The sequence below is a fragment of the Carassius auratus genome, unplaced genomic scaffold (assembly GCF_003368295.1).
Source record: "Carassius auratus strain Wakin unplaced genomic scaffold, ASM336829v1 scaf_tig00216557, whole genome shotgun sequence".
In the NCBI taxonomy this organism is placed as follows: domain Eukaryota; kingdom Metazoa; phylum Chordata; class Actinopteri; order Cypriniformes; family Cyprinidae; genus Carassius; species Carassius auratus.
The window spans coordinates 1-22,415 of NW_020528630.1; the positions used below are offsets into that span (position 1 = coordinate 1).

The 22,415-nt window shown below is 39.8% G+C and overlaps 1 protein-coding gene across 1 annotated transcript; it reads left to right on the top strand.

Moving 5' to 3' along the window:
* Nucleotides 1-6,532: 6,532 nt before the first annotated feature.
* On the top strand, nt 6,533-10,767 carry LOC113098417 (estrogen-related receptor gamma-like). The gene is made up of 2 exons (XM_026263474.1): nt 6,533-7,024; nt 9,449-10,767. The coding sequence occupies exons 1-2, from the start codon at nt 6,592-6,594 to the stop codon at nt 9,583-9,585; spliced, it is 570 nt and encodes a 189-aa protein (XP_026119259.1). The 5' UTR covers nt 6,533-6,591; the 3' UTR covers nt 9,586-10,767.
* The last annotated feature ends 11,648 nt before the right edge of the window (nt 10,768-22,415 follow it).

The following is a 22,415-nucleotide window of genomic DNA, read 5'->3' on the forward strand; positions in this document are numbered from 1 at the left end:
TTTTTGTATCATTATTTAAATTATTATATTTTGGGTGTTTATGGTAAATATATATAGTAATGAATATAGTTAATTAGCAAGTACTGTAGATATATTAAATTATTCTTGTCTCAGCACAACTAATAATGAAAGAAAACCGCATAGTTGTGGTAGTTCTGTTGGTAAGTGAAGTTGGAGTGATGTTACCATATTGCCATCAAAGCAATGCTGAAAAACGATTGGACTGTTTGCGCCTCTTCTTTCACCCTAATGAATGCGTGCCTGCAGACATGGATGGTGTTTCGTTCAGGGTTGGGGACTGGGCTCCTTGCAGAGAGAGAGAGAGAGAGAGAGAGAGAGAGAGAGAGTGGCGAACGGGTATTACAGAGGTAAACCCGATTATGGGCGGAATTTGAATTAGATTTTGTAACAGATGGTTGTGTTGAAAATTTAAGATGCTTTGCGGCAGGGGAAGGCGACAGCAGCTCGGCGCGTCTCCACGCGAGCGGGGGTGATAGACAGCTATAACTCAGGACAACCCTGCCATGACAGCCAATTTCAAGAATCTGATCTGGTTAAAGACATGGCTTCCACCGGTTCACTCACCAAAAAACAACCACCATTTCCTCCTTTCCTCCCTCCCTCTTTTTGCCCGCTTTCAGCACCTCTTTTACAAGCTTGTCATATTTCCTGGAATAAAATCCTCTTTAACCATCTGTTTAATAGAATGTGCTTTAATCTCCATTTTTTTACTCCATTATTTTTTTTTATATTATATTTACGTGCAATTTCATTTCTTTGACACTGCGGCTCATCCTCGCTTATCTGCTCTCTTGTCCTGTTGGGGTTGAATAGATGGGCTCTGTGCTCTAACAGCGTAAAGCAGTGATTTTAGGCATATTGCTTATTGAAAAATAGCAAACGGTTATTTGCTCTGCCCTGTTCTGTAGGGCTGTCACTACCGAAGAAGCAGCCGCTCGCTTCTACCCACAAAAACCTCAGATAATGAAATAATGATTGGCCTTGTTGACTTAGTTTGACCTCTTACTTTGACAGTGATTCAGCTTGACTGAAACTTTGTTTTGCTGAACTTCGTACATATATACAGTATCTTATTTTATTATATATATTTTTTACATATTTCAGACAATAAATTATTTAAAATTTTTAATTTGTTTTCCCCCACACAGATTATTTTGCAGAGACTTAACTTTTTTTTAAACAAGATATCTAAATATACATTCTTATTTCTCTGCATTTACAGTATTGTATTAGGAGCTTTGCCAAGGGCTACTGATCCTCCTGCAGTATTTATTACAGCGGAGCATTAGCTCCTCATCTCCACTGGCCTGCCGCTGGCATTTTTACGGCAGCTCGCTCCATTGTACAAATGTGTTTTTGCCATTATCACATTGATTGCATGTAATCAGAGGTGTTATTTTGCAGGCGTCTATCGACAATGAAGTGAATTACTACTTTCTAACCCAGTAATGTATAACAATTGATCTGCCCATACAGCCGGAAAAGGCAACCTATTTCGCATGTCTGTATTTCTCATGTGGGAACAAGTATAATCAGTATCCTTCAGTTCAATGGCAGTTCAGTTCCTGTTTTATAAGGTTTCATTGAGTATCTTACAACTTTCTTGAGAACAAATGCGCATCAAACAAATGTTAAGGAATGTTAGGGAATGCATTTTAAATATTTGTATAATTAGTTATGTAAAATAATGGAATACTTTGGGGTACAAAAACAGAAAAATACCTTTTTATTTCTAATTATTATTAGTATTATTATTATTATTATTATTTAGTATATATAATCAGCGTCATGCAATTAATTGAATATTTTTATATATTTCAGAAATGTTTTATTTGATCGGTCACTTTTATTTTAATGTTTTCATTTTGTCTGTAATTTTTTCTTTATACAAAATCCTAAAACATCTAGTTTTATATGACAATAATAATAATAATAATAATAAATAATAATAATAATAATAATAATAATAATAATAATAATAATAGAATGTTTTTTTTTTGTTTTTTTTTTCACCAAAACATTTTACCCCACATTTTCTGCTATATTAATTTAAACAGCCAATAGCTCTCATGGGCAGTTTTGTTCCAGACTGTGCTGCCTCCAGCTATCTGTGATCACAAAGACTTACTGCTTCCGGCAAAGAAAGAGAGAGAGAAACTCCCAGTAGCTGCACCTTAATGCAATGATTATATGTTTACCTCTATAGTTGTCAGAGCACTGGATCAAACAGCCTAATCACACCTTGTCATTGCCAAGTGGCTGTGTTTTCCAAAAAATGTTTTCCTGCTGATTTGTGACATCTTGCCTGAGCACATAAAATAAAAAAAGAGTCAACAGCTAGAGGAGAACAATAAAAAAAACAAAAAAAAAAAACAATAATCTCTTTGGTTTCAGATCCACTCTGAATTTGAACTTTCAACAAATAGACAGCTTAAATATTTGAAGTCTGAATAAGATCAGGAATACACTACTGTACAGTTACTGCACATCTGAGATTTTTGTGTTACTCTTGGAAATGACTGGAAGTGACTTATCTTTCAAGATTTTCTCTCTACGTAATGATTATTGGTCATGATTAGAGAGACGATAGCAAGCAGAGCTAATTAGCTTTTCCCGTTGTTCAATTTTTATTTTATTTATATTTATTGTCTATTATCAGTTTTGCACATATATTTCCATTTGCAGTAATTGGTATTAGTTATTATGCAACATTTTGGAAAAATGATGGCATTTAATTTTGTTTATAATTTAACCCAGTTCTACAGATACTTCCAAAACGGACTATAAATCATTCTTAAAATTTTCAACCACCTTGTGTTTGTTAGCAAGCTAGAACTTTACCATGTTTACTTATTTAAATCAGCAGAATTCATAACAATATTCAGTAAAAAAAAAAAAAAAAAGTTGATTTAGTTTTGTTTTGTTTTAAGACCACACAAGACTTTAACTAGAACCTTAAATATGATGACAGTGTTTGGTACAATTTACGAGAAATTTGCGAACTCAGGAATTATTTATAATGAATCACAATAAAGTCCCTAACAATAAAGAACAACCGATTATGTCTTGTGCTTTTTCTTTTTTTTTTTTACCTTATCTCTCGGCTGACTATTGCCTGCCTTTTTTCTACCCTTGCACTTGACTATTATTATTTCTATTCATAAACTTAAACTAAATTCCTTCTTTTCAGTATAAGAGTTCCTTTTGTTAATGGCACACTGTGCTATTGGAGCTCGACACCATGCAGTGGTGAACACAGATAAAATCATTAGCTCTCAAATAGTCACTCCTCTGTCGGTAAGGGCTTTCTTTTCTTCTAAAATATAGGCTTTAGAATTCCATTTCTCTCTGAGCTAATGTGAATTTTACTGCCTCTAATTTTGGATTCAAATGCGCCCTAGAATAAAAATCCCCCATCTGACAATTGAATTTATAGAGAGTTGTGAATATTGCAGGTTTGGATTAATAGAGTCATAGAATTTCAAAGAGCAGGAGAAAGAGAGCAAGAGAAAGAGAACACTCATAACTTTCAGTCAAAGTTATAGAGCAGGGTGTCTCCTGTTGAGAGCCTTAAGAGCGGCGCTGTAAAGCATGAGAGGCTCTTACAATGCTGGCCCTTTCCTCTTTTGTTACCCGCCGTTTTGACTTCACATTCTCTGTCACTGAGGACTGGAGGCGGGTTTTTCTCAGCTGCCCCACAAAAACCAGTTTGTCTCTGTTACCCGAAATAGAATGAGAGAATATGATGCGTGTGTAAACAGTCTGTGGTGCTTGTGTTTTCACTGATTTTAACTGGCTTCACACTGTGTATAAATACACAACATGCATCCTTGACATACTGGAATGTTCTAGAATACCTGCACAACCCAGGACACCTGTCTGGAATATGAGTGTATGCGTGTGTGTCGGTGATGCATCAGTAGAAGTGTAATAGAGCTTTTCATAATCGATTGTCTCTCACTGCAATGCAAGCAAACAGGTGCCTTGACTCATTTTGAGCCATTACACCAGAATGCATTAATAGCTATAAGCATGTTATTTTTTAAGATTCCATTACTGCAACTTTTTGCCTTTAATATTTTTATTTCATTGAGTTACCCCCCAACTCTGAGAAATGCAACAAAGTACACAGTTAATAATTTTATTACTATAAATTATTATTATTATTATTATTATATTATTATTATATAAAATCATTATCCAGTATTTCAATTTATTTAAAACTGTTTCATAGTATTAAAAAACATTTCTGATTTGTACTTGGCCTGTCAATATTTTCACTAATCACACTGTAAATATAATACATTTTTTAGATATGATTTATTTTAATTTTATATAGTTCATTATTAATTATTGTAAATCCTCATGTGTGTTAGACAGTTAGCCAGTATTTCCATGCTTAAAATAGGTTTATAGTACTTCAATATTTTCTCATTTGTTACATATCTCAGAGTCTAGAATCCAAAACTTTGTTGCTTAGTCTGTTTCTCTAAAATTCCTTTGATAGTAAGGTGGTCTGGTTTCTTTAAAGATCTCTCTCATTCGCTCTCACACTCTCTCTTGCTTTATGGGCCTCAGAAGAAGTCCTCTTTTACAAGCTGACCGGATTTTAGAGCCCTCATTTAGAAGCGGGCTTCCTTAATTAAAAAGACCTTTGTGTGGTCTTCCAGACTGCCTCTTTTATTTGTCCCCCTCCATCTCCATGTTAAAATGGTCCTGATGTGTTGTTTGTATAAATCCTCCTTGATTTCTTTCTGTCACTATAACGACTTTGCTCCTCTGCTATCTTCTTGGTTTTTACACACCTTACCACTAATGCAGTTCAGGGAAAATAAAGAATGCATTTAAAGCACGACCTCACACTCAAGTAACAACCCCCAAAACCTTTGAGGATTTTAGAAAAAACAAACAGTCCCTGAATGATCACGTTGCTAAAAGTATTGAAGTGCAGCTAATTGACAGGGTTGTGGTGAAGTGCACCCCCCCCCCCCCCCTACCACCCAATGCTCCAGCTCAGAGTCTCTGGATGTTAACAGGGGAATGGTTAATCCACTCTTGCAGGCCTTGAAGCCTCCTGTAAGACAGAGCAGAGATATCTATTATTACAGCACTCATTAATATGCCTCTCTCCCAGGACTGTGTGGGTGGAGGGGTGGTTAAAAGAATTGGCGGTATCAAGTGATGTAGGGTGGGTGGTTGTTTGGGGTGGTCAGTCTGCTCTTTTGTTTTGGCTTGGAAAGAGTCTCTGCTTTTGACTATGTTGTGTCGGTTTGTGTTACTTGATTGATACTGGATGTTTGTGTCTGTCTAGTTGATTTTTTGGTTTTCTGCACATCAATGCATGTGAGCTTGTGTGTGTGAGAGGAGTGTTTGGTGCACTGGCCACAGGCGAGGATGATGGAACTGTTTTGCGCCTCCGCACTGATTAGAGTCTTGTAGAACAAGTTGATATTGACTGGAAAATGAGTGATGGTGCTGAGCTCTTCGTACTGTCCCCTTTCTCTTCCACCTCAGACGCTTCATCTGTCATGTTGCATTTGATCACTGGATCCCACCTCTTGATCCACAATCACAAGAAACGGCCTTTAGCACTTTTTGTGGAGATGGACAATTTTGGTCCAGGAGAAAAGGCAGGCTTTGACTCATGCTTTGTAATCAGCAGTAAATAATTTCAGATAATTATTTGCCCCTGTCAAGTGGAAAAGAATCTGAATGGTCGAGTTCAAATTTGTATTGAAGAAAAAATATGTTCTCTCTCTATGGTTCTCTCTCTCTCTCTCTCTCTTCTCTCTCTCTCTCTCTCTCTCTCTCTCTCTCTCTCTATATATATATATATATATATATATATATATATATATATATATATATATACATATTCTCTAACATATAATTATAACTAACAATAAACTGAACCACTATTATTTATTAAATAAGTCAAATTATGTCAAATACATATAAAAGTGCATATAAATTTTACAAATATACCATATGGTAAGTGTAAGATATAATTTATATATTTAAAACTCTTAGGACATGTGCGAGTTTGTTTGGCACATTTCTTTAAGACTTGGCTGCACACTATGCTAGAGTACGCCAATGTTAGCACTCTTTTTTACAGCCTTGTAGATATACAACCACTCAGGACACTTTAGTGAGACCCAGCGGGACAGTGGCACACTGGCTCTCATATGCCTGTTCTCTTATGTTCTCTTCAGAGAAGTCATTAACATGCGAAAAAACTAGAATTCTGAATTCATAATCAGGGCTTTTTTAGCTGCTGAATTTCTCTCAGGCTAAGGCGCAGGTGGACCCATGTGCGAAGTGGAAAGTTGTTCTTAAGGGCTGGTGGGGGTGGGGGGTATTATGTTTTCTGTTTCTTTTGATTTCTTAATGGCTTGGTGGTTGGTGACATTTCAAATCACCCTGCTGAAAATACAATTTTAGACTAGCATGAATTTACAAAAAATAGCTAAGGTAACCAATTAAGATCTCAGGCAATAACTTTCTTGGTTTCCACACACTTTATTTACTGTCAGTCATGGTCACTAACACTTTGGTATTTGTTTTGTCATGTTTTCTCCGTGTAGGCTGCTCTGCAGAATGTCCAGCAAGGACCGCCACATTGAGTCCAGTTGCCCCTCCTACATAAAGACGGAACCTTCCAGCCCTGCCTCACTGACGGACAGCGTAAATCACCACAGCCCCGGCGGCTCTTCAGACGCCAGCGGTAGCTACAGCTCGACCATGAATGGCCATCAGAATGGTCTGGACTCACCCACTCTTTACGGCCCAACCGGTGCTCTGGGTCCCAGCGGTGCCGGAGCCAAGCGTTACGAGGACTGCTCAAGCACTATCACGGAGGACTCACAGATTAAATGCGAGTACATGCTGAACTCCATGCCCAAGCGCCTATGTCTGGTGTGTGGGGATATCGCCTCCGGCTACCATTATGGTGTCGCATCCTGCGAGGCCTGCAAGGCCTTTTTCAAGAGGACCATTCAAGGTTGGCTTTTACCCTCCTTCAGCTAGAACTTCAGATAGGTTCACATGTCAGGCCAAGGGGTCAGAGGGACTTAGTCAAAGTAGGATTGTCCTAGAATGTGCACAAAGCAATTCCATACATCCAAACATCTGCTGGCTTTATGCCACTTAAGCAGCTTTCCGTCCAGTAGACGTTTACAGCTAGAGGGTGGTAATGCTTTTGCTTATAAACTTTTCTTGTCTTGTTGCTTCAGATTAACAAGATCGATCAGTTATGTCAAACAAGAAATTACAGGCAATTAATATACCGGGAAGTTACCCATCTGCTAGTTTTTTAGAAGTGGCAGTGAAGCTCTGAGGAACAAAGTAGGTGCTGAATAAATGGGTCAAATATTATGCTTGGCCTGCACGCAATCCAAAGCCTCAGAAGGTGGGGTTTGACATATCGGTATGTTTCATCCCATTAGCCAATAAAACTCTTGGTGATTTCCAAAAAACATCCCATCCATCTGGACATTTATTGACATCCAGACTGGCTGGTTTTTGAGGGACGGAGCAGGGTTGGGGAGTTATGGGATGCAGATGCGTCAAGACCACAGTTTAGCTAGGGGCATTGGGACAGGCGGCGGAACGGACGCCATGGCAACTCAAATCACTGGCAGCTGGCATTCCGGTGGCACTCTTCCAATGCCACCTGACAACCTGCATCTATCACTTCCCAATTGAGCCACTTGTAGCCAGGCGGTGGGCAAAATATAGGAGGTGTACACCAAGAATGCCACCTCAGGAAGCCCAGAACATCCCCAAATCTGTTCCCTTCTTCATAGCTGTAGTATAAGGTCACCCCAAGGTCAGGTTGTCACCATGTTCTGGTAATTAGCTTCATTGGCATTTGACTGCGACTGATGAATGATGGAAGTGTAGCATTTAGTATGAAGACAGGCAGTGGAAGGAAGCGCTAGGGACATTTTATATCTTGTTTGAAACCTCTCGGCAGCCACTTGAGTGATAGACAATGGATATCGCACTAATTGACTGCCACCTAACTCCAATCACATCACTCTATCATATCAGTGGAACACACACACATATAGCCTCCTTTCCACTGTGTTGATAACCTGGACACAGCGCTCAAGCCATTGGCATTCAACTACTGGTACTGTAGGAAAGCACCTATATTAGATTGGCAAGGATTTTTTCCCCCCCTTGAAACATTCCCAGCTGGTTACCACTCAACTGGCCTCAGCCCTCATGAGAATCACCTCACATCTCCACACACATCCCCATTCCACATGCATTCCTCCCAATCCGAAGACCCTAATGGATTCTGGAGATTACCTGACTAATGTATATTGGAGCTCAGTTTAATGGACATGCGTACTTTAAATACTGTTTCCTGTTGAATTAGCAGTCTTGAGCATTTAGCCCCCTGCTCGTGCTGCTAATCTGCTTTGTAATGGGGTAACATCAGTTCACAGAAGAGAAGTCAATACAAATCAGTGTTTACAAAGTTTGATTAACTCTGAAATATTTCATCAGTGTGGAGGTCCCAGACGGGTGCTATATTAATTGCATGAGTGTGTGTATTAGAGAGTCTGTTTCAGCCCAAGAAGTGTGAGTGCACGTATTTATGTTCTAATTGTCATTCTATAGAGCAAATTCTCTTCTTACACTGGTAGTTGTAACACTGCCATACGCCATTCCAAACCCTAAATTTGTTATATTAAATAACTGTATCTGGCAAGCAAATCTTATAATGCAGCCAAAAAACTATTTAAATGTTTTTATTGTGTGCCAGATTACTGATCAGGCTTCTATTTGCAGTACCAAGCATATATAATTGCTTTTTCCCTCTCACAGCATCATGGTCCTTAAAGAAGTTGCTGTAATAGTCTACTCTACAGTATGCCAGGAATCACAGTAGCAAACTTGTAGCTCTCTGTGTTTGTTTATGTGTGGGATTGGTAGGATGAGGAGCTGTTTTAGTGGTCACCAGGCGATTGGAAGTTCACTCAAAGGTGAATTGTTACCTGCAGGTTTTTGTTTAGGTTTAGTAAAGCCTGCCTATCCAGCTTCACACAGCTCTGTGACACATGACCTCTGAGGACAGCCAGTGGCTCTTTTCTGCATGCCTTTTGAACCCTCAGACACACACACACACACAGATATGAAGAGAAGATGTATGATGTAGATATGATGGGAAGTGATTGCTGTATTTCAGTGTCTTCTTTCGAAGTGTCAATCAGAGGTTGGGTTTGCACTTAAAGTATTTTTATTTGTTGAGAGTACATCAATGCTTTTCTAAAATCTGAGGCCAGTAAGATTTTTTAATTATTACTATTATTATTATTCAGCAACGGTGCATTAAATTGATCAAATGTGACAGTGTTTTGGTTTGCAGTCATTAAACACTCTCTGTTCCTTCTCTCTACATGCCTCGCCACAGGAAACATTGAGTACAGCTGCCCCGCCACCAATGAATGTGAGATCACCAAACGCAGAAGGAAGTCCTGCCAAGCCTGCCGCTTCATGAAGTGTCTGACCGTTGGCATGATGCGAGAAGGTGAGAGCAATAAGAAATAGTTGGGGAGTAGAGGAAATGAACATTTTATCCATTGTGCAACTGTATTTTTCACTCTACAATTCTGAGGAAATGCACAGGTTTCCATAAGGGGAAAAAATAGTACAGGTCTAGAATGAAGTCAAGGTTGAAACTGAAGGGCCAGTTGGCCTCGTGCCTCAAGGGCCACTCACAGTCAGCCAAACACCATCTTTTGCCTTGGCCTCCAGGCCCTGTTCTAACTAACAAGACTGGTTATTATTTAGAGAGCCGGCCTTTGAGGCATTTTCTCAGAGGTCTGCCAAACGGACAAGCAGTTATTTTCAAACCGCCGCTCTCCTGTGGAAACAGGCTCTGGCTCTCCAGGCTTTCCCGCTTTTGATGTTAAAAGTTTACAGAGGAGCTGCCTGAACTAGCCTTTAACCTTCAAACGGGAAAAACGTCCTTTCTGATATCTTCAGCAGCAGAAATGCGGCACGGCAGCTCGTTTCCTCGCTTCTCATTCAGGTGGACAGGAAGTGTTTTGTCTGCCTCTGAAAGAATTGCCGTCATAGGCGAGAGGGGGAAGACATGAGAGAGAATGAGAGGTAGGCTAAGCTTCTGTCACTCACAGAACAGGTCCTCTTAGAAACGCAGATGATGGCACTTATAGGCTCACAGTTGTGTGTGGACACAAACGCTATGCCCCTTTAAGTCCAGATCAGGTAGACTGCACCTTATTCACAGAGACACAAGACCAGACACACACACGCACACACACATACTCAAACCCTGCGGCCAGCCTACCTTCTGCGGTCCTGAGTGGTCAGCTCACATTATACCAAAACAACTCAGCTGGAGAGCAAAAGCAAGCATAAATGCCCCACAGGCCACATTTGTTTGCGTCGAGCATGAGGGTGTACACATACTGTATGTGTGTTTTTGTCCATGTGAAATGTGTCTTTTTCATATTATCCATCTTTTTCTTACACACACATATACAAACATAAATGGCAATCTCATTCAACACTATTGTTGCCCTGTGCAGGGACATTTGCCTACACGGCCGGTGTCGCTGACAGGTAGGTAATTGATAAGTAGAGGCCTGTTTTCAGAAAGGTCTGAGGGATGTAGTTGCATGTTTGATATGGCATTTTCTCCCATGAGCACCCAGACAAATAGCAGCCTTTTGTTCTTGCTGCTAGCCACCCATACGCACATATATCAAAATGGCACCCACTGGCACAACCATTTGTTGTAAAGTGCTTGAATTTAATACAGAAGTCCCCCTCTACATATGAATAAGGGTCATTTGAAAAATGCATGCATCAATTTTCTTATTTTTCTAAAGCATTTTACACAAAGAATGAAAAGCATGCATACAAATAATTCAGTTCAGCAATGTATAATCATTATTTGTTTCTTTTTCTTTTTTTTTTTGTAATGTAGCGCATTGTTTTTGTTAGTTGGTTTTATGACAGTCCCTACTGTTGAGAATAACAATTTCTGTATGTGCTACTATTTTTACATACTTTTTTTTTAGACATGCATACAACAACACTTCATTTACCATCTTCTGACCATTGCACAAGCTTGTTTTTTTAAGATTGTGAAGTTTTTAGACGTAACCAAAGCACGCAAACATAGTTTACCCTCATGCATACCTCATGCATTAAAAAAAATGTTTTGAATCTTCTTTTTTTTTTTTTTTAAGGATTGTTGTTTACACAGGATTTTAGACACTACCAACACAAATACAAAAACACAAAAATTCAACCTCCTTGATGTTCATGTGAAATATTTGGAATGGGGTTTGTTGAATTCCTGAGGTCCCTCACATTTTTATGTGTAAAACTCTAAAACTTGACTGCAAGACTTTACTAGCTTCACAAACTTTTGCACATCACATTTTTCAGGTTTGTTTTAGACATGCTTGCAAACCTCATGGCTATTCATATGGAATATTTAAATTGCTTTTTGTTTGACTGATGTCCTTTTTTTTTGGTGATTTTACAGTACTTTAATGTTATGCTAGCACTTTTTGTAATGTTTTGTTGTTTTCAGTGTTTTAGCCCAAAACCTGCTGGCCTGGGATCAGATTAAATCCAGATCAGTCATCTTTGTGTGTGTATTAGTTGTCAGTCGGCATTAACAGTGGCTCGCTAGCTTTGGTGAGGTACAGGCTAAGCCAATGTGTCAGCATCCATGCAGAGTAACTGTTTAGTGTTGGAGGGTATTGGGGAGGGAGTATGGCATGTTATCCATTGTCAACAGCTTGCTTAAGGGGAAGATCTGTCTGAAATTAGCCCTGTCACCCCTGGGAGACATGGAGGTGGGGATGGGATAAGTAATCCTGATAAAGAAAGGATCTTTCGCACACATATGCATCCACAGCCTTGCAGTTCTGTATACCAGGCATCCAAAACGATGAAATCCTTCAGCACACAGAGCCAAACCCCCGCAGGGCTAGTCAAACCACTCAATATAATATCTGTCCAACTATCACTCGCAGTTCTCTCCTACAGCTTAACACCCCCACATTGCACACACACACACACACACACACACTTCTCATACATATGCACAAGCAGATCCTCTCAGTAACAACAGACACTCACCATCATACTGAAAGTGTGTGCAGGTGCTCACCTCACAGGCACATGTGCATTCTAGCTGCAAGGAAATTGCTGCCTCCAGATACGTCTTTGTTTGACCCAGGGGGCCAACCGCCTGCCGCGTCGCTACCTCCAGCCACCCAACTGTAAAATTATATCCACAGACAGTCAGAGAGACAGTGACGGGGCCTGACAATGCACTGGCCTGAGACCGCAGCCGGGAATCAGCCCTAACATGCTCGAGCAAAAGCACCCGGTGCTTCGCAGCATGAGGGAAACGAGAGCCGTACATCAGGACTGGAGAGTGCTTATTACACAACACTTAGAGATATGCAGTTCACACACTCACAGAAGCGCTCACAGGCGACCTGATGCATGCGGCGCTGATCTCACACACTTACACTCAGCGAAAGCACTTTTCACAAGAACATATACACTAGGACACTAATGCATATATGTGCACTCATAAATACCTACATGCTCTTCACTCTGCCAAACCTTGCATACTCAAGCTAAGGGAGAATGTGCATATGTGTGATGATTATGATGATGATGATAATGCTAGATTCTCAGCCACTCATGTCTGAACACACAGATGGATGACCTTCTCCATAGAGAGAGAAGAGACTTTATGGGACTTGCTGTATATTTGTTTCCTAAGTGAAAATTTAGAGTTTAAGTGCTTTTATCTAAACTCACAATGCGAATAAGAGAGAGAAAATAAGAAACCTGCAGACGCAGGTTGGCAGAGATAGGATGCACCTTTAGAATATGTATCATCAAATTCCTGCAGAAGGCAATTAGAATGCGCCCAATTATTGTGCTGTGTTAGATAGCGGCTGTCCTAACGAAGGCTGGAGTTTGGATTCTGACAGCAGTGGCTCTCCCCACCGCATCTCTCTGGGGACACGAGCAGCCATGGAAGCAAAATAACCAGACCTGCATGTAGATATGAGTAGGCTAAAGTGTCTCTCTCCCTTGCTGTCTCTCACACACACACTGACATACTCATACATATGCTTTTAGTCAGAGCAAGAGAACAATTTAAAACTCAAATCCTGCCTCATCTGATAGTTTGCATGGCGTTCACTCATCCTGTGTTTTTAGTTATTGGCTACTGATATTATAAATTATTTAATTATTTTTTAATATAATATTCTAAAATTATTATTAGGTAATAATGATATATTAAAATATGTTTGTTATCAGGTAATAAATAATTCTGTTGTTGTGATTATTATTAATTATGCCTTTTGAACGGACTGATTTTAGTGATTTTATTTTGATATTTTTATTATGGTAAACAATTGTGGTACTATGTTGTGTCACCCTTGAAGCAAAACCATTGTTTTTTCCCCTCCCTTAAGTTAAATGGAAAACATAATCAAATTTTTTACAATACATTTTGTTCTAGAATTGTTAATGTGTAGCTGTCTGACTTAAGTTGTCCCAAGTGTCTCTAAAAAAGAGGGCAAGAGTGAATGAGTACTTGGTTTGACGTCGACAATGAAGAGTTAATCTGTCTCACCTCCTTCTTCCTCATTTCTTCTTTTCTACATTCCATCCCATTTATGCATGTTATACATTCATTGGTGTTGATGTTGTTCTTTCTTTCTTTCTTTCTTTCTCTAACTCTCTCCCATTCATTCTCTCATACACCATCCCTTCATCAGCTGCCTTCCGCTCTTTCGCCCCTCTCTTCCTCTGACGGGGGGCATAAATCATTGTGCTGTCAGCGGGCGAGGCTCTCTGGATTATGCAACGCCGCCATTCATTTAGAGCCTGAGGAAAGGACCCGTCTGAGACCACCCTTCACCCACCATGTTCCCCCACTCTTGCCTCCCCAAAATAGAGAGCCAGCATCTTAAAGAGTGCTCTCAGGGGGGTGATATCATTATGCAGTCTCTCTCTCTCTTTCTCTCTGTAGTTTGCCCTACTTTATTCCTAGATAGCGCCTGTGTGTGTGTGCTTTTAAATGTCAGCATGGCAGCTCTTTCTCACAGCTGGTTTGTTTTTGTTCCAGTGTGTGATTGTACTATACCAGTTCGAGGTCCGACCCATCTCCTCATTAAAGTTGTGAACAGCACTGATGATACACCAGTACACTCTTAGATAATAAAACTTCACCGAAATGTCTCCGAAAACCGTCTCCGAAATGTCTATGTAATTTAATTATATAAAATATATATTATATTGAATTATATAAAATAATTATATAACATAGACCATGACATGTGGTTTTGGTCTAACTTCTAGGTATGAATTGTCAGTCAAAAGCATTTTGCCTCTTCATTGTGAAGGAGAAAGTGTGCACCAGAGACAGTCACGCTCTTCAGAACGGAGCCATTTGAATTTCATGACAGCCTCATTATAGTGTCATAACTGACTGGCAGGCCTTGCTTGATAGAGCTAGTGATGTGTATCACAGCACACACCTTTCTTCTGTACACACTGCACGCGCTTCAAGGGTTGAAAGCATGTTGCTTCACATGAAATAACCCTGCGTGGGTCATTTGGAAGTTGTCTGACTGTCCTATACTGCACCTGCTTGAAAACCCAAAGTACTGTCCATAGCACACCCCTCCAGGTTGGATCTGGGAATGAAATATTACCCTCCATCCCCCTCATCTCCATCCCCCCCAAACCCTCTCTTATTATTGAGGAGATCCCCTCTGGCACTGCCTAAAACGACACACATAATTAGGGCATTAACTCCTCTTAATTGCTGAGAGGTTTCTCTTTTTTCCGTGCAGAGATAGAAAGGTCAACACTGTGCCTTTTCCACCTCCTCTCCAGCAGCAACAGAAGGCATAGTAGCGCAAATCCCTCCTCGGCTCCTTCTTCGGTTCTCCCCTGCCATCGCTCTTCCCTCCCCTCCAATCCTTCTGTTCTCATGCTCCCTGGTTGCTCGCCATCCTCAACTAAATGACATCTTTAGGCATTCAAGTAACCCACAGAGGATTGGTGGTCCCTGCGCTGAATTGGAGGCAGAATGAGCATTGTATATTTGGACCCCAGCCAGGCAGGGGGAAGATTTTACATGCTGCTGACTTTGGAGGACTCTTCCCATCCTCCTTCTCCTCCACTCGTGCATTTCCCAGTCTGCCACAACCACTTGTGGGCAGAGGGACAGCTGGAGGTCTGTGCTCTTTAGTTTTCCATGCAGAGCACCAGGGACACTTTGCTGACACTTAAATAAATAACGATTTTTCCCTGAAGGCAGCTGCTTGGCACATCCATGGCAGATATTCTCAATTAGTAATAGTAATACTCAAATAGTACTTGGACAATTAGCCAAACTTAAGGTATGAATACATTTGCATTAGATGAAACCTCAAAAAACCAAATGCCATTTACGTGAAAGAAGTATAGCACATTTTTCAAGAAATTTTCTAATAGAAATTTACAAAAGTAAATTCAGTTTTACATGAGTAAACAATAATTATTTAAAATTATGACATTACTTCTACAAAATCTTCTGGTATAATTAGTTTTCAGATGCCACTTGATTTTAGATTTAGTTTATAGTGCAATAAAGTACATACATTAAGTGTGACTTAAATGTCCATATATCTTGTGGGTCTTTTGTACATTCAAATGCAAACAAATGCAAATTTGGTTTCTGCACTCTCAGCAACCCGAGAAACATGTGGCTGAATCACTATATGAACTCCAGTGGTGTGCATTTGGTAAACAGCAGTGTAACATCATATCAGAGAGGATATTTGGAAGCGCTTCCTGCAGAGCACAGTAAATATGAGCGCTGTGAATGTGTTCCAGTCCACACAGGCCTGGCAGACACTGTCGAAGCGAGGGCTTTTGATTGAGCCTATAATTGAGTGGCTCGGCAATAGAGTCTGGACTGCTTCCAACATTCAGCATTTCCCTCATCACAAGTGCCTGAAGCCCACCACCCGCAATCCCAGAGAATTCCTCCGCTGGGATGCTTGTGTGGCTGCCTCGTCCAGCACCTGCTGACCTTTTAATGGCTCTATATGGGCTCTTGCTACTGCACCAATCATGCAACTGCCCGACTGTCATAACAATGCAACAGTAACATGTCGTTTTGAATGATGTGGCTCAATCAGCGCTCTGTACAGTGCAGTGGGCAGTGGCCGCAGGGTGCAATTTGCCTGCGCTGACTCTCTCTGACTGCTTTGTTTTGGTAATTTGTGGACCAATTTCCTTACTGGGCTTCACTTGTGAACGAAGGTACAAGTCGGACTGGGCTCTTGGCTTCTCCGGTTCTGCACCGCTGCCTGCAGACGGGCAGGTTGTTTTTGCATAGACAGACCATGCTGAGCCCACAGACTGTGCTTTCCCAGCCGGCCAGGCTGATTTGGTTGCAGGGCAGGGTCTGAAAATTTGGCAGGGGCCTGATGCCTGCACAGCTGGCACAGTGAGAATGTCCTTATTTCTTTATGTCAGGAAGCAGGCCAGTAGCATTGCTATGAGCCAGTCGCACCCTTTTTACGCTCGCAAGGTGGAGAGCATCATTCTCTCTGTCCTGATTATCTTCACATATTGGGAACTAACAACTTAAACACACATACTCGAGGCATGTGATATCATCATACTCTGTCAGTCCACGTGGACTGGTGCAGTTGAGCAGTAGAACGAATGTGGAAGGCATGGAAGATGGTTTTAGTGACAGACCGTTCTGGTTTGAGCCCTGAGGGGGCTGGGGAGGCTAAATATGGTGCAATGTGGAACTGTTTCTGGCTTTGAGAGGCTTGATAATAGTAATCTATGAATGACAAGAGAGTGAAAACAGTTGAAGGAGAAGGAGTCTTGAATTCGGCAAGGCAAACATTTGTATGCACTCAGGATGAAATGCGTTTTCACCACTCTACATGCAATATTATTACTTCCAAACCTACAGAATTAAGGTAACACTTCAGTAGTCTTTGGACTTATTCAGACTTCCTTATGCAGCTGATGCATTCTGGGAAATCAAATTACACTTTATTTTCAAGCTTCAGGTCCATTGGTACAAATCTTGTACTGTGAATCCTTAACAAATGCATGATGACACATTTGCCGCCACATCTATTTGTAAGTGCACGACAACACAAACAGCTCAAGTCTAATTAGCATGAGTGTCAGCATGTACAAAAGCAATTGTGTAATTTGCTGTAAAATAGGTCACAGGCATTGAAACAAAGTATTATAAATGTATTTCTGTCCGGAGGTTTGTTTCCACCAGGCACATCAGTACACATCTGTTAATTTCTCATCCAAAAATAGTGTAGAAATGACCTGCTTAGTTTGATGCAGGGTGTTAATCTATCAGTGATATCCCCACAGATATGCCCGTTGTTGTTAGAAATGTTTTTTTTTTTTTTTCTTGCTTTTATTTTCATTTTTCTGTGTAGTTGCCATTTAGTAGTTCGTTTTCTTCAAAGTAGTGAAGAACTGAACCTGCAGATTATGTGATAGCAGACCACGTATTTAGTTATTATGCTATCATCGCGCGAGAAAGATATAATTTTTAAGCTTCTAGTGGTAAAGGCCTCTACACAAGATACATGTCTTGAATGAGGAAAAGTACTGGTTTCATGACTTTCTGCTGTGCTTACACACACAAGCATGCTTACAAACAGGAGTATTATCCTCTCCCGGCACCCCAGGCTGTCCAGCACAGAGCTGTTAAGGCACTGATGTGACTGACAGATGAAGTTTCTTTAGAAGAGTGTATTTCAGTGGGTCATACCCCTGTCACTTAACCGTAAACCCACACACCACTTACATTTTCTGTGTTCACCTCACCTAAATGTCTCACAAAACCCCCACATGCAAATAGCACAGACAGTCAACAAAGTTTTTTTTTTTTTTTTTTTTTTTTTTTGCATATTGCGAGTGTTCATGTCTCCATTTAAAAGACACTGTAATGATCATGTACGATGAGTCAGTGCAGACATTACTGTGTGCAACAGAAAATTAATGTGAGCTGATTGCAAAGCATTTCGTTTACTCGTTGTCTTAAATTGCTTTTGGGCTAATTGCACAAGGCCTAATTGTACAGATATTCTTTTTAATAAGTGCTGATGAGGTGAATTTGACACACTGAATTTGAACAATATCTTTAGATATTTTCAGAGTGGGTGAGGTGGAAGGAGTGAGATGACACTTTCTTTTTCATTCATCTTATTCAAAAACTTAATATGTAATGCATATAGGGGGGGGACCAATGTCTGAGAACATTGAATGCTTTTCTAATTTATATATATATATATATATATATATATATATATATATTATATATATATATATATATATATATATATATATATATATATATATATTATATATATATTGTTATATTTGATCATTATTATCAGCACTCGCTATTCTAATTCTTTTCTTTAAAAAAATAGGCTTGCACTCTATTAATTTAATAACTGCTTTTTTTCCTTTAGAGAGAAAAAAACAATAAATTATTTTTGTATTTTATCCTTTTCTTTTGATTTATTATCCATGTTAGCAAAAGTAAAAAAAAAAGGCCTCTAACATTAGCTTGCTCTATTCTTTTTCTATTCTTTTTTCTATCAGTTTACTTTTTATTTATTATATAATAGAAAAAAAAACTTGCTACATGTACGTGTTAAGCTAACCAAGACACAGCACTTGCCTATCTTTGCTCTCTTGTTGATTTAAATTTCTTCCATTGTTCTCATTTGTAAGTTGCTTTGGATAAAAGCGTCTCCTAAATTACCAAAAGTGTGTGTGTGTGTGAGTGCGTGTTGTTTTCTTGGCTGTTATTGCATTGTCATATTTTAGGTTTGATGATATGGACACATATTCTACGTTCACATACTGTACTACGAGTCCCAATTATGTACTTCAGAAAAAAAAAAAAAGCAGAAAAGGCTCAGATGCATGTTCTGTCATTTGAAGGGTTGAATGAACACACTGGGCATGGTGAAGTGGCAATTACCCACTCATCTCCCACTGACCGACCTGAAGCACCCTGCCAGGCCGTTCACAGCCCTCCCTCCTTACCCTCCTACAACATCATCAGATTCCCCACTGCCCCATATTAACCAGCATGGCCCAGCCCCCAGCACCATCCCATGCTCTGCTCTAATGCAATGGTCCCGCATCTGATGGCCACCATCACCCACTGCCTTACAGCACTCACATCCTTCCATAGTGACACACACCGTCTCATTCTCACCAGCTCCTAGATGCTGACCCCGCCACGAAATCAGTCTGTTCCAGTCACGTTCAAGGCTTATAAATGTTTACTAATTTTTGAAGGAGACACTTTTTTTCATCCTGCTTTTATGGATGATTCATTGTGTACGTGTACAAGGAATATGTTGAAAGTGTATCTGCATGGTTTGGTGGTCCCAACAGTTTACTCATTTTCATATCTATTAGTGTTCAACCCCTAAAGGTTAATTTGGTTACCTTCTTCCCCCATCATCTATCCCCTGCTCAACATCTAAAAGCTCCTACAAGTCTTTCCACCCTCACAAGACACCACTGTCTGTTATTATGATGTATCAGAAGCCCTCCATGTGATCAGTGAGGCCGTGTGAAAGTGTCTGAATGCAGCAGCAGAGGGCTCAGCCCGAGACACACGACTGATGAGACTTTAATTAGATCATTTAGAGGCGAGGAATTGTTCAGGCAGAGAGAGGCCTTGTTAATGCAGGCATACAGCTCACTAAGTAGTTTTTTTTCCTTGGCACTGATTTTCCTCAGGTAATAACCAAGCCCACCGCACACAAATACAGACGATGGAGCTTTAGAACAGAGTCTATCTATACATCCATTCACCGGTCCATTTATGCAATACTGAAATATATATATATTCTTTTACTACATGAAAATGTATAGATGTACATTTCTTTCTTTTTTTCATGAGTATTAGTATTATTATTATTATTAAATACTATTACATTCTATTAGTATCTATTCGTATAGATAGATGGATAGATATATCCAAGCAATGTGTTGGTGAATCCAATGAAGCTGTGACGTCAGGAATAGACAATGTGGTTGCCACGTCAAATCACAAATTATATTGTACTTTGACAGATAGTTCCCTTGCTTTATAAGTGCAGTTACATCTCATTTGTCACTATTTGATCTGTAAGTGTGGCTACAGGAAAGAAAGGCCCTCCATCTTGCCAGCAATTTAATGGCTAGGAGACGGCCGACAGCCACCTGCTCACAGACCGCAGCGCTGATCTGTTCTCATTTACTCCACCATCAGGACAGATAAGGCAAAAATCGCTCCTTTTGATCCCGCAATGCTGGCTACCACCTCCCCTGTCCGATATCTCACCCCTACACACTCGTGTGCCATTAACACCTCATTCTGCCTTGGCTTTTGCCCACCATTGGGTGTCCTCTTGGGTTAAACAGAGACCTTAAATGTAATCACAATTATCACAATTAATGCAGTTTTCTCCAAAGCCCTGTTCAGAAGGAACTTGTTCTCCATGGTAAATTTGTGTTTCACAGAAATACTTTATGATCATGTTTCAATTAAACATATCCATGATTTTCTTGCATTAGCTTGGTAAAAGTAATGGAGCAAATTAAGTACAGTTTTTCGGCTAACTCGGGTGTCCTCAGAGAACTACCCCGTTGGGATAGCAATATCTCTGAATTATTATTTTGTCCTCCACTGTTGAATATCATAACTAAAGCTAAATTTATCATCGCAGTGCCTGGTGCATTTTTATTTATTTGTTTGTTTTAATTTATTTTTACCTTTTTCATTTACATTATTTATTCTGCATTTTTCACATATTCATTCATTCATTATTTTTATTATTATTATTATTATTATTATTATTATTATTATTATTATTATTATTATTTTATGATATCAGGGCTTAATATTGCAGGTGAAATAGTTTACTTGGAGGTTAAGTTTTAATTCTTTATTTGATATTTTATAGGTATTATAGGTACTTTTACTGTATAGGTATTTGATTATGTATTTAATGTTATTGATTATTAATATTATTATTTGTGTATTCATTCACAATATTCATTACTACTATTATTATTATTTATTTAATTTTTGCTTTCATTTAATTTTATGTAGTAATAATAATAATAATAATAATAATAATAATAATAATAGTAGTAGTAGTAGTATATAAAATCTTCATACAGGGTTGTAGACGCTGTGGGTTTTAGTCCAGAAAAAACATGGGCCAAGGGGGGCATGTAAAGATGTTGAAAGAGTCTCAGTCCATTGTGTGGTGTTAATTCGCTCTGCTCTGCTCTGCTTGCTCCTGGGCAGACCGGAGGCCCGGGTAAATTCAGTTTGAACACGGCACATTGTCTAAACATATCGGCCTGCCAATTAGTCACCCGAGCCCTGATAAGAGCCGTCTTGTATTATTGAATCAACAATAGGGCGGCTCTGCGGCAGGAAGATAACACACGCTTATTTCTCTTTAAGTCTCGGCAGAAGAAAGGCTCTGTCCACATCCACCTCATATAACTGCCTCAATTACCATAAAAACCACTGCCGTGCCCAACCTCACACATGCCTCTGCTGCTGTGAAGGAGCCCAGCGTACGTGTGAGTGTGTGTGTGGAGGGAGAGGGCATAAGATAGTGCTGTGTTTCCAATTATGAATTTCAACATTTCAATCATTTGGATGACATTCCATCAGCACTCACCACCCCCCTAAAATTTCAGGGTCATTTATACTGGAGATCCTGGATGAAAGATTGGTCATATTAAAATAGTGCTCAGGTCTGAACAGCCATGGCTCGATAAAATAATAGCTTTACACAAGTGACACCACGTTCGACTCCCAAACGTCTTTTCCATTGCTCCAGTTGAGTTTTTCCCCTCACAAAGCAAGCACAAACATGTCAATTGTGACCTAGACATCAACCCCCCTGCGCACCTCTCAGCCATTTGAAGTGGGAAATCCAATGGTGATCCAATCAGAAGTGATTCCAATATCGGCAGTCAGCAATATTCCTCCACCCCAAAATGATCGCCGTTCATCACTTTGTCTATTAAGTCAGTCAAGCATTTGGCAGGTTAGCAACAAAGCCCAGAAAGAGACGCAGCCAGCCATGACTAGATTTTCTGCCGAAATATTGTGAAAAATATGTCCGCATCAGTCATTGCCCACTCACTAGCTTCGGCCCACTGCAGTCACATGACCAGGGCACCTGCAGTTCGCTTCTCTCTCGTTCTCAATTTAAGTATTGTTGAGAATGTACAGGGCATGACACAATAATTCATTAAGTAGATATCTTAGTAATTCTCTC